The sequence below is a fragment of the Lepisosteus oculatus genome, chromosome 10 (genome assembly GCF_040954835.1).
Source record: "Lepisosteus oculatus isolate fLepOcu1 chromosome 10, fLepOcu1.hap2, whole genome shotgun sequence".
NCBI classification, from domain to species: Eukaryota; Metazoa; Chordata; class Actinopteri; order Semionotiformes; family Lepisosteidae; genus Lepisosteus; species Lepisosteus oculatus.
The window spans coordinates 5,047,642-5,060,601 of NC_090705.1; the positions used below are offsets into that span (position 1 = coordinate 5,047,642).

At 40.3% G+C, this 12,960-nt stretch overlaps 2 protein-coding genes across 3 annotated transcripts; one reads left to right on the top strand and one right to left on the bottom strand.

Annotated features, from left to right (window-relative positions):
- Positions 1-501: 501 nt before the first annotated feature.
- zgc:110410 (transmembrane BAX inhibitor motif containing 7) lies at positions 502-9,322 on the top strand. The gene is made up of 9 exons (XM_006636154.3): positions 502-2,154; positions 3,330-3,408; positions 4,355-4,408; positions 5,754-5,844; positions 6,322-6,359; positions 6,670-6,757; positions 7,639-7,728; positions 8,017-8,064; positions 8,771-9,322. Exons 1-9 carry the CDS (start codon positions 1,674-1,676, stop codon positions 8,918-8,920), a joined length of 1,119 nt encoding a protein of 372 aa, XP_006636217.2. The 5' UTR covers positions 502-1,673; the 3' UTR covers positions 8,921-9,322.
- gatad1 (GATA zinc finger domain containing 1) lies at positions 9,200-12,020 on the bottom strand. 2 transcript variants are annotated; one of them, XM_006636153.3, is made up of 5 exons: positions 11,620-12,018; positions 10,789-10,911; positions 10,638-10,697; positions 10,367-10,550; positions 9,200-10,267 (listed from the first exon to the last, which is right to left on the bottom strand). In XM_006636153.3, the coding sequence occupies exons 1-5, from the start codon at positions 11,803-11,805 to the stop codon at positions 10,077-10,079; spliced, it is 744 nt and encodes a 247-aa protein (XP_006636216.1). In that variant the 5' UTR covers positions 11,806-12,018; the 3' UTR covers positions 9,200-10,076. The 2 variants fall into 2 exon arrangements, with proteins under 2 accessions (XP_006636216.1, XP_015213611.1); XM_015358125.2 differs by lacking the exon at positions 10,638-10,697 and having other exon boundaries at positions 11,620-12,020.
- Positions 12,021-12,960: the final 940 nt, after the last annotated feature.

Below are 12,960 nucleotides of genomic sequence, written 5' to 3' on the forward strand. Positions count from 1 at the left end.
TCAACACTTTTTATTAGTTGCTGTTGTCTACATGAAGTTCAATGATTAAAAAAATACATGAAACCGGGGTCCCAGTCCTTCTGTTAAAGTTCAGCATATAAACAAGAAACCATGCCTAAAAAAACAGGCGTCATACTTGCAGAGGCATTGTGGGACCGTTCACGAGGGGGAAGGCTTGGTTCATCACACTATATTTTGAAATTATGTTTTTTTAGGTTGCTGTTTCTCATCTGAAATAAAATAACTTACAAAAATTGCTCATTTTGATGGCGAAAAGAAGCAAAAGGATTCAAGACTCACTTGAAACCTTTCTTTCATTTTACCTTAATTTCCTTGAGAAATCGCTGTTGCACTTTACAAGCTAGGTGTTCATGTCAAATGTCACTTCCTTAAAATTAAATTTACTGTTTAGCTCAATCCTGCAACCTTGGGTTTTCCATTTTTGTTCGTATTCATTCATAAATATTTATTTAATTGTAATAATCACAATTCTGCTTCCCTTCCCAAAGTAGATATTATCAAGCTGCAATACACCACTGTATATTTCTTAATTTTTTTAGCAACTTCCATGTGCATAAATGTGTGCAATTCCTACTGTTTCCTTATTTGAATAGCTGCTTCTTTATCAATGTTTAACAGAAGCCAGTCATATAATACACAGTAACCTGATGAAACAGTGTCATTCAGTACCAGACACTGTCCAAAGTAACAGCCTGAATTTGGATTTCTAGCTTTTTTTTGTTGTTGTCAAAGATCATTCTTTACCACTGTTATACATTCATAAGGTGAGGTAAGCACCTGCTTTTTTTATTTGTTTTGGCCTCTGATTTAGCTACGTGAAGACTTGATTAGGGCTATGGAAAAGGACTTAATATCTGAATTTGTATTCACAGGGTTTTTTGACACTTTCAACCGTGATGTGTGTCAGTGCACAACATTTTAGTTTTCTTAAAAACCTAAAACACTGGCTAAATGGAACCCAGTCCAGTTAATAGGAGGACAGGGTGATAATAAGTAGACATTGGCCTAATCGTGCCTTTCAAACAAATAACAGAGAATATGAAACCAGTGCTATGTATATTTAAGAAAAACGTATTACCTTGTGCCTTTTGGATTGTACAAGTCCATTTTTTGATTGATGTGACAAAGATAAAATAGCTTCTCTGTCAGAGAAACTAAGCTGTGCTTTTCTTTGTAAATTACGCAACACAGACATGTCGCAATACATGTGTGTTGGAAAAATGTGATTTGTTTTTACTAATGGAATATGAAGTATGAAAATGTGTTTTCTTTCACTGAATATCATATGACTTCAATGAACTTAAAAGAGCGATGATATTTGGTCAACGAAATCTTACCTGTTAAAAACTGTATCTGGTCACTGTGAATATTTCATATGAATAGTGTTTTATTGGAGTTGTCCTTGTTTACTGTGTTCAGAAATCCTGTAAAATATAGCAAGACATTTGGTTGATTAAGGGGTTAAACTGAATCTAGTTATTATTTCTCTAACCCAGGACCACATTACCCTTCATTTACCTTGAGGTGACAGTCAATGTCAATTTTTGAGTCTCAGGGCCAGGGACTAAACCTTCAGTTAGAAAACGAAGGGGCATTATTATATCGCTGTACACCTAGCAGGCTGGTCTGTTGCTAAATGCCTCGGTTTTTGGATGGGAGTGTACATTGGCTTTTCACGGGGTTCACTATTCACAAACAGTTCTGAAACCTGTGTTGTTGTTTTTTTCCCTCAAGTTTTTAAAGGTACTGTTCCTCAGGAAATTGAAAAGGATTGTCTGTGTTCTTTTGAGAGAATAAAAAGAGACCCAGACAAATTTCTGCATAAAATGGAAAACTGCCAGAAGGAGCCTCCTCCGTACTCGCCAGATTACGCACCCTCATGGACAATACCAAGACCCGCAAATCCAGACTGTGTGCCACACGACGGCCACCCTGCTCCTTCTGCCCCTTCTGGTAACCATGGCCACGGGAAACTGGCTGTGATTTTCCCGGTCCCTGACTATGATGGAGCCCCTTCAGCAGCTGACAGCAGGGGAGGCTCTCCGGGGGCCCAGCCTGACTGCCCCCCGGGGTACACTGCCGGCTTGGAGCTGGACTCTGACAACTGCTTCTCTGATAAGGGGATCAGAAGAGGTGAGAGAGTTTCTGTGTCGAACGTGTTTGTTTGTTTTCCTTGTAATGAAGGGAAAAGGTGAGGTGTCATTTACATGACTCCTTTTGAAATGTGGCTAACCTAGAACAAGATGATGAAGTTTTCCTCTCCACGAGAAGTCCGGGATGGATAAAAAAATATTCACTCAAGTGGTCTGCTAATGAGCTCCTTCTATGTCATTACTGTAAAACAACTGAAATAGTTTGATGATTTAATGTTTAGACTAGGCATTCACTTCAGTAAATATTATTGCTTCCATCCTTTGTAATTCTTAACGCATTCACAGAATATGGTCGTATTTGTGACTTTTATTACTCCTTGGGATATTACGTCAGTAATACTACTGTATGTATATACAGTGAAAAATGTTGCTACAGGTTTGTATAAAGATTCACTGTCAGTGTTAGTCTGATCTACAAACTTGGCTTCGTCAGTAGTAACACCACTGTTAACATTATACAATTGTGAATTCATCATTTGATTGCATTTAATACTGAATGGGCTCCCACCCTCACAAATGATCAATTCATTAACTGACAAGAGGAAAGTGCAGATAAGCATTTCATTTTAGTTTTGCTTCTACCAACTAAATCAGAACTTAAATCGCATCCACTCTGGATCAATTTAAATGTACAAAAGTGTATTGCAGTCATACACATTTAAAAATAGTAAATCACAGTTAATCCCGCCTTATTAATTTACAGTAAGATCTCATACACATGGAAATGCCTGCAATGAAAACAACATTCTACCCCAGTTTTTATGTATTTTGTAAAAAAAATGTTTTTTTTTAGATTATTATACTGTAGGTTTACTGATGGGAGATTGAAAAACATTTATGATTAATTTCTTTTTACAATCCCTATGACCATAAGATACTGATCCCTGTCTGTTTTGACACAACAGTCTCACACACAGTTCCATTCCTTTCCATGTCATTTAAACTATCTTTTCTTTAATTACTTGGTCTGGTATCCTGTACAAAAATTAAATGTCTCTATGTGACTCTTTAGCATATATACAGTACCAAAGCTTAATAAAGTGTATGAAAATTAAAAGATGCCGCTGTTTACATATTTGCATGTTTATTTATGGATGGATTCTTCTGTACTTTATTAAGCGAATTAAATGTTTCCTCTTTTTCCTGCTTTTCCAGCTTTTGTCAGAAAAGTCTATCTAACCCTGATGGTACAGCTAATAATTACAGTGGGAATCATCTGCATGTTTCTCTATTGGTAAGAGATGGTTTTGTTTCTCTGAAAACATCACCTATTGAAGGTGTCTGAAATAAATCACTGCTGTCCCAGGATTTCTCTGGTACCTAGGACTTCGATAAAGGTCAGGTATCTCGCCATTAAAATATCCCTGGGAATGCCAGGTTAGTTATTCCCTAATAGTACATAATGTTTCTATCATAAATATAATTGTATTTGTTCACTTGATGTGTTTTAGCACCCAAAAGCTCTCGATATCAGTTGACAGTGTGGAGTAGAAGTAAGGGTTCTGGATCCTTGCTATCCAGGGGTGTAAGGTCGCACCTGGTGCCCTGCCCTTTGAGGATGGTAATTAATAATTAATAATTAATAATTGCTTTCACTTGTACCCTGCCTGGCTCCCCTGTGACCCTGGATGGGTAGGAAAGCACCCACTTAACCTCCCTCCGATTTGAAGGATCACTACAAAGCAGGACAGCGAATGAGTGTGAAATTACTTCACCGGCTCACTTAAGAGGGAAATGTAGAAGAGCTAGAATATGCAAGCTCATGGTGGAATTTAGCACCAAGGGATCATTTAACAACCAGGACTTTGGTTTAACATCTTATCTGAAAGGTGGCACCTCCTACAGCAGGGCCACCTCACTGGGACATGGGTTTAGAAATCCCTGTTCAGAGGGAAAAGCAACACCGAGACTTCCCACAGCACCACTCACTGGACATCCTGCCTTGCTTATAGTCTCCCACCCCAGTACTGTAGTCTTGCTTCACTCCTGCAAGCTGACGAAAGCCCTGTCTTACTCATCCAGGCTGCAAACCCAGTGTGTGAGTTTTGTGTGTACAACACATACATCTGTGAGTTGCTTTGGAAACAAAAACAGCATAATAATAATAATAATAATAATAATAATAATAATAATAATAAAGTGATACTACTGTACTGTATTTTCAACTTTTTGTATCTTAGGAAAACCCTTAACAAATGGGTGAGGGAGCAGTACTGGTTTACGTATGGATGTCTGTAAGTATTGAGAAATTACAGCACTTTCAATGTACTACTCGGCCTGTACATTAAACTGACGACACTAGCCAATGGAACTATTGTATTGAATAGGAAAGTCATTTTATTTTGGTTACATCAGCAGATAACGGGGTTTAATCATTTTTATGACTGTAGTGAAACTTTTGATTACATGCAGATGCAATAAAACTATTGGTATTTTCTGTAGATTGCTGTAAGAACAAGTGGGTAACATGTTACCACACTTGGGGTCAAGTTTCGACAGTCCAATTTTATGATTGTATTCACCCTTATTTATCAAGGTGATCTCTGCCAATTACATCTTGACCTAAAGTAATCACGCTCACCTGATCCTGTCTCAGACTGACAGTTTGGAAGTAATAAGAGATATCATGAACAGGTTAATCTGATTAAGCCGGTAATCATTCTTTAGATTTCTATAGTAGGTCATGCGTCAGCATGCATACGCTGCAAAGGAACAAGTAATAGGTTTATTCCATGCTGAAAATAGGAGAGAGAAAACACAACGTTTAGGCCGTGGAGTCTTCTTCAAGTGTGAGAAAGACAGGGCAGACAGGGCTGTGAAAAAATAAAAACTGATTTTTTTTTTTTACTGACATTTTTGAGGGCAGGACCCAGATCCCTGGTGCGGTCACTACTGATGGTCACGCTGAATAATAACTATTACAATGATCTCAATATCCTGTTTTCACCACAGTGGTCACAATACCTGGCCTTTCAAAAGAGCTGATTTAGGGTTCATCCTGGCAGAGTAGTAATCGAATCAGGCTCTAACTGCATACAGTACAGAGGGATCATGTTCGAGGCAGATGGGAGATGAATAATAATAATAATAATAAACTTTATTTTATATAGCGCCTTTAAAGGTGGCTTCTCAAAGCGCTTTACAGGATGACAATAACAATAAATAGGAAGACTACAACAATAAATAAGAAAATTTCACAAGACAGGACACAATTATAATTACAACAATACAACAATAAAAATAGAGGAGACCGTGGAAGATGGTATTAAGAAGAGCAGAGGGGTGAAGAATGGAACCAGTTAAGTAAAGGCTTTTCTGAAGAAGAAGGTTTTGAGTCTGGATTTGAAGGAGTTTAGAGATGGTGACTCTCTAATATCCTTGGGCAAAGAGTTCCAGAGCTTGGGGGCATAGCAGGTCCCATATGTGTTAAATAAACATTTTTATTCCAATATACTATCTGCAGTACATGCTAAGCATAATTATACAGATTGACAATTTTATAGCAAATGAACACGCACAAGTGTTTATGTATTCAATTTTAAGGAGACCATGTTTTTACATTTACTCCCTTTGTTTCAGTTGTGCAGTATTTGTCCTCATTATAGTCCTGGCTTGCTGTGCTGGTGTCCGCAGAAAAGTCCCAATGAATTTTATTTTCCTTGGACTGTTTGTAAGTATTCATACTATTTTGTTTTGATATGATGTATAGGTCTTTAAAAAAGCTTAGATACCGTAAAAAGATTTACTGTAGTAAAAGTGCATTGTTGCATATTTGGGGAAAACCACAACATTTCTTGGAGAGTTAACACTGGTGTTTTGATCAAGATACAAGAAATTGTATATGGCCAATAAAGTAATCTTATCTTATCAAAGTGAGAGGATTTTTTATTTTTTAAAAATAATTCATTTTATCATTGTACATTACTATACACAGTAAATTGATCATCTACAATATAGTAACCGATAATCAGTTTAATCAAAATGTAATCATTCGAGTAACTTGGGCATGTTACAGATTACCCTTTAAAACTACTTTCTGCATTCTTGGTTTGGAAAACCAGAAAGTTTTTCACTCATGATCTAAGTATGCCTAATGTATTCTAAACTGAACAAGTGTACTAATAGTTGGTTTTCAATATTCTTTTAGACTGTTGCAGAAGGTTTAACGCTTGGATCAGTGACAGTGTAAGTAGGCTGCAGCACAGCCACAAAACGAACTAAAACTAACATGGATACTAACATAAGGAATATGTACATATTTGTAATATGCAAATGTGTCAAGGGAATTTGTATGTAAGGTGAATAGAAAGTGCAAGACCAAAGAGCAACTTCTGAATATAAACCTAAAATATCCAAACATTTTTATTCCGTTTGTTCCACAAAATGCGTTTGAAGATAAAGAATGGAAGAAACCCTTTCACTCCGTCTTCACAATGCATACATGAATACGAGCAGGGCCTGTGCTCAGGATGACTGACAGTTGTTTTTTCCCCAGTTTCTTTGATGCTGAAGCAGTCATGTGGGCCGTGGGGGCTACAGCACTGGTATGCTTTTCCCTGAGCGTGTTTGCAATGCAGTCGAAAGTAAGTGCTCTCGTTTAAATACCCCTGGGTCAGTGTTGTTCTTTCCGTGCTCTGTTGTGACGTCACTCGTCGATGTGAAAATCACATGCAACGTCCCGGAATTCTGATTAACGGGACCGGTTAACAGATCATGGCTCCGACGTCATCTTGGTTAACTAGATTCTTGCGGGGAGCTTTATGAAATATTAGCAGGAACCTTTAATGAGTCATACGCCACTGACACGTTATCTGTGCTCACGGATGGCTACAGAAATGAAGAAAGACTTGTTACAGCTTCAGGACTCAATACAACAAAGAGCACAGTCATACAAAACACCAGGCTACCAGCACTGAAGGCTGGTGGAGATGACTTGGTCTGATAATTCTACAATGAATTGAATGTCAAAGTGTCCTGAATTTCCCACAGAACCTAAATTCAAAGTTACTTCAAATACACCAAAAAACAGCATTTTCAGTATATACTTTGTACAAAACAAATGATGGCGGCATGAAATATGTGAAAATGTTCTCACACATCACCTTCCTTTCCTTTACAAACTAAAGACTCAAGAGACAAATTATGGCCAAGAGCACGTTGTCTCCTCCCAACCCAATGCACAGATTCTCGAGACATTTAGAACACAATAGCAAACTAGACAACATGGTTGCAGGTCTAGGGTCCAGTGTTCAATGCCGGATTTACAAATACTCCCCATTACCTTGTATAAGAACAGCCTCAAGTCAAGCACACCTGCTTCTCCGAATCTCCCAGGCCTGCACGTCAAGGTTTATGAAGTCTATATCCAGGGCCAGTATGAGAAGACTTTGAGCACTTACAGTCTGATAATGTGCTTCATGCACAAAAATATTTATATTGATAAACTGACCTTTTGTAATTCCAGTGGGACTTCACTACAGCAACTGGAATCATGTGGGTTATCGGCTGGTCCCTTGTATCTTTCGGATTATTATATGCAATTATCCGAACCAATGTAAGTACAATATATAGGTATATATAAATTATATAGCTATAATTAGGAAAAAATACCTTGTTTAGTAAGTTGTATAATATTACTTTCAAACTTTATGACTGAATACATGTGCATATTGAAAATTAAATGGTCCAGTTTTAAGAAGGCTGGGTTAAAGTATATAGTATACAGTATAAGTATACAGTACTTCATTATTAAAAAAAAAAGATTAGTGAGTTTTCACCTTTAAGACCACACTCTAGATGTACACTTATGTCTAATAATATGCTCTATTTTTTCCCATTACAGTGGCTGTATATTGTGTACGCTGCTGTGGGAACACTAGTCTTTTCAGTTGTAAGTATATGTTCCATGAACTACTCTTCTTTAATAAGCGGGCAAACCTAAACTTAATGTCAATCAAGAAACAATAAGGGACTACTAATACACAGAAACTCTGCTTTAGAAAGCAATGTTTAGCTCATGTCAGGGGAGCATAAAAAGGTTATTCTTCCAGTGCAAAATCAAGCCCTGAATCGGCCAAAGAACACAGTATCACGATTCCTCTTCCGGGAACAGTCTGAATCTTGAAATACTCCTAAAGTACAGTGCTTGCCTGGACAGATTAATTGTTTTTTTTTTTTTTTAATGGTAAAATTACTTGTCAGGAAACAAAAAATATTTTCTTTTGCACTTCTTTTGTGAACTATTAAATCATAAGAAAAAAAAACCTTAGGCATTTTAACAAAGATAATGGTGGTCACAATTCTGTGGACAAAAACATTTTTGTTGAAAAAACATTTTGGATGACAAATTTTGAACTATTTTTAGCCAAATTGTCAGTTACGAACCACAGAAATATCAAAGACAACACTTAAGCCATAATTGCAGCATTTGCTTGTAGACAGCTTTTCCAGGCACACCTAAAACATCTCTGAATAAACCAACTCATTGCCTAAGTACTTTCATTCCACATTTGTACAAAATTTGTGGCAGTATATTAAAACAAGAAGTTAGAAAAACATCATCCTTAAACAATAACCATCCTTTTTTTCTTCCTCAGTATCTGGTGATGGACACCCAGCTCATGTTGGGTGGAAAACACAAATACAGCCTCAGTCCTGAAGAATACATCTTTGCTGCTCTGAACCTCTACTTGGATATAGTTACCATTTTCCTTTTCATACTACAGCTAATTGGGCTAAGTCGATAATTTCTTTAAAAAAAAAGCAATCTCCCCTTCCTGCATAGAAGATTTTAAGTCACTAGGTCTGGCTCATTTCTTATAGAAGTGCAATACATTTCTAATCAAATACTGAAGTTCTAGAAATTCTAAAATGTTTCCTTCACACCATCTTTGAAATGAGAATGATGTGGAAAAATACAGTATAAGATCTTACAATGAATAACAAACCACTGTGTCACTTTATCATTATTCACTAATGTGTAAAAGAATTATTTTGTGCAAAAGAATCACAATGAGGAAAAAGACTTCCAAGTGCAAGATCACTGTTGTTTTTTATTTTAAATGCCTTTGTTAAATAACTTATGTCATTGTACTTTTCCTATGTTGTTCCATCTATGAAGAATGAAAGTAAACGATTTTTCCATTCAATCCCAATGACTGTGACTGTTAAACTTTGCTGTGCTGTATGGCTTGACAATTGGTTGAAGTGGAACTATATCCAGCACAGCGGTTAGAAACCTACAACCAAATCAGTTTCAACATCCGGCTCTTTTTCCCTTTCCTTGGGGAAAAAAACAGGCTTTAAATACTCCAAAAAATTGAGCATTTTCAGTATATATCTTTATGTACAAAACAAATGTTGACATGAAATATGTGAAAAATGTCTCACACATCACCTTCTTTTCCTTTACAAACTCAAGACTCCAGAGACAATTTATGGCCAAGAGCACGTTGTCTCCTCCCAGCACAATGCACAATTTCTCAAGACATTTAGAACACAAATGCCAACTAGACCACATGGTTGCAAGTCTAGAGTTCAGGGTTCAATGCCGGATTTACTAATACTGTTCACATGGGGGATCTCCAGGTACTCCAGTTTCTTCCCACCTTCTTAAAATATGCTGGCTATATTATTCTCCAGAAACTGCAGTCCGGAGCCAGGTGTAGTCCTCCATAGCCCCACCTTGTACGCTGTTCTTCAGGAAGACTGTGGATGAACCCAGCTCTTCCCAGGATGAGGTGGCTTTCTAATGACGATTATAGGAAGAGCCTACATTGCAGATCATCCCATAAACGCAGTGCCATTCCACAGGGCGGGTCTGCTCTACGCACTTCATGAGTTCTTATCAGTCTCCGAGCACACTGCCCAGAAAATCAAAACCGAACCAGCACTGCACTCAGACTACAGGCTGTTCCCAACAGATTCCTTGATTGCAATTGCAGGTGTGGGTCCTATATGAGTCCAAATGTAACCCTTCTCCGGGCGAAGAGGAATAGTGGGGAAGGGACAGCTCCTGGACTTAAAATACTCAGAAGGCGCGTGGCACACAAACTCGAGGTACTCCATTTTTCTGGGTAGGTCCTCTTCTGGCCCTAAACAAACAAACAAAACAAGAAAGGGAGAACAGGGCAGTGGGCGCGAAGCGGTTCTGTGCGGTCCGGCTTCTCGGAGTCCGGCCTCACCGAACTCACCGACGATGTAGGTGGCCGGGTCGAACTGGTCCCGGGGGCTGGTCTGGGTGGGTATGAGCCAGGTCAGAGCGGCACTCTTCTCGCAGTACTGGTCCTGCACGAACCCGCGGATCTGGGCATAGTAGGGCATCCCGTCCTCCTCATCGATCACCCTGATGACATCCCCGATCTGGTAATACACGCCCTGGAACGACAACGGGGAAGGCAAGTGTGCGGCCGGTGCTTTCGCAACGGGTGCCGTTCATTAGTCGCTGCTTTCAGCACAGCTTACCTTGTAAAAAACGGATTCGGAGGTGATTATTGTAGACACCGATTCCGGCGCTTTAATTGGCTGGAAAAAAAATTGACATGGGGGTTTCTGGACTTTTCGCTACATCAGACAGCTGCTTACACATGCTGGCTCACAGCGGGTGAAAGCTTACATTTTTGAGCTTGAAAATGTGCCGTCTGCCCTTTCCTTTAGTGGAGACCTTCTTCTCGTTCGCCGGAGCCTTGTACTTCGTGTTTCTCAGCCGCGCTGAGCGCCTGTGGATTTCTTGTTTAGACTGAAAAACAGGATTATCTTATCAAGTGAAAACAAGACTTTAGGAGTCCTATATAGCACAAGAGTAAGCCCGTCTCCTAAAACTAAGAGGCAAAGCTCATACATTTCGTGACGAGATTTAGCTAGAAAATATATAGGGTCATATTTCATGTCACATGTCTTGATGTCAAGGACTTTTTGGGGATAAAGCCCGGAACATCATTAATTATTTGGCTTTTACAAGTTCGAGGGGCTGGAAAGGCACATTGCTTGCATACGCTGCCTCAAGGGTATTTTGGTTTGAGAACTGGACATGACCCGGAACAGACATGTTTCCAGAGCCGCAAAGTGAGGCACATCAAGCCATCAACAGCAGGATACAAAAAAGAGGAGTGCCAGAGGTAACGTCCTCCGACCATGACCTTTAGAAACGCATTCAGGGGGTATAAACCCTCCCGACTCACCAAACCACCCCCGAACAAGCAGTTCCGCCACGCCAGACAGGAGGAGAGGCGATTGCACGCCGGACTAAAAACACAACATTTTAACACGGCAAGAAAACAAAACGCCCTCGGCCTACGACAGACCTCTAGCATAAAGGTCTCCAGAAGACGATCAAACAAAAGTAGTGCCTCAATAAGACCGTCACTGCGGCAGCCCCTTTTACCAATCAAAGCGGCTCGCTTGCTGCTTCAGAAAAGTGAGGTTGCCGTCTGGGTACCGTCCGCACCTGCTTCCCGCCGCCATTGCTCTGCTGTGCCGAGGAAGAAGACGCGGTCCCCGGGGCTCCTCCGGTGGACGCGCCGCTCTTCCCGGTACAGCTGTTGCACAGGATCTCCCCCTGATTCCCCTTCTTCCACATGGAAGAGGAATTGGTTTTGCAAACGCTGCAGCAGGGCTTCAGTCCCAGCGGCATGGTCCCGGCGCGAAACGAGACGCAACTTCGGCTGCTTTCGGGTCGGGCGCGTCAGTCTTTTCCTAGAAAAAAACATGCGGGAGCTAGGGCTGCTGCTGCTGCTGCACTCTGTAATTTATTAAAGTTTAAATCTGATCGGGGTTGGGGAGGGGGGGACCATCCGTAACAAAAGCGGACCCCAGGAACTCATCTCCGGAAGAGGACCTCAAGCTCCGCCCGTAAACAGCGAGTCGATTGGCTATTCAAGCCACCGAGGAAACTCTCCGAGCTGTCACATTCGCCAGCTGCTCCTGGGCAGCGACAACTGCGTGTACCGCCCTCTGCTGGGTGGAGGACCGATCAGCTCCGATCACAAAACGTTAAAACCAGGAACCGGACCTTCGGTTTCATGGGTTCGTGAAGACAACGATTAGGTTATAATTGATAGGTTAGAATTAGGTTAGAATTGATCGTCTCATTTCGTAAAACTAATTTCTCTTCAGTGTGAAGACGAGAATGTTTCCCTTTTATAATGGTTCTAATGAATTGTGGTGATGGGGTGAGAAGAAATTTATATCCATAGTGCTGATAATAGACGCAACTAAATGAAATCCAACTATACCTTATAATTAATAATAATTGCTTAAACTTATATAGCTCTTTTCTGGACACTCTACTCGAAGCACTTTATAAGTAACGGGGCTCCCCTCCACCACCACCAATGTGCAGCATCCACCTGGATTAGGAGGCCATGATTGGGAAGGGCCAATGGGAAATTTGTCCAGGACACCAAGTGTTACACCCCTACTCTTTTCGAGAAACACCCTGGGATTTTTAATGACCACAGAGAGTCAGGACTTCGGTTTTACATCTCATCCGAAGGACGGCGCCTGTTTACAGTATAGTGTCCCGTCCCTATGCTGGGGCATTAGGACCCACATGGACCGCAGGGTAAGCGCCCCCTGCTGGACCCACTAACACCTCTTCCAGCAGCACCCTTAGTTTTTCCCAGGATGTCCTCCATCCAGGTACTGGCCAGGCTTACACCTGCTTAGCTTCAGTGGGTTGCCAGTTGTGAATTGCTGAGTGATATGGCTACCTTGTTTGGCCAAAATGGATATGAAATGCAATTGCACTGCCAGCAGGTAGGACTTATCAAGACGGGGCAGGTCTTAT

Coding starts and splice junctions, on each gene's coding strand:
- zgc:110410 (XM_006636154.3), top strand. CDS start 1,674: ATGGGAGTGTACATTGGCTTTTCACGGGGTTCACTATTCACAAACAGT. Junction 2,155..3,329: donor TGATAAGGGGATCAGAAGAG/GTGAGAGAGTTT, acceptor CTGCTTTTCCAG/CTTTTGTCAGAAAAGTCTAT. Junction 8,065..8,770: donor GAACACTAGTCTTTTCAGTT/GTAAGTATATGT, acceptor TTTCTTCCTCAG/TATCTGGTGATGGACACCCA.
- gatad1 (XM_006636153.3), bottom strand. CDS start 11,805: ATGCCGCTGGGACTGAAGCCCTGCTGCAGCGTTTGCAAAACCAATTCC. Junction 10,912..11,619: donor GCAATGGCGGCGGGAAGCAG/GTGCGGACGGTA, acceptor CCTGTTTTTCAG/TCTAAACAAGAAATCCACAG. Junction 10,698..10,788: donor ACATTTTCAAGCTCAAAAAT/GTAAGCTTTCAC, acceptor TTTTTTTTCCAG/CCAATTAAAGCGCCGGAATC.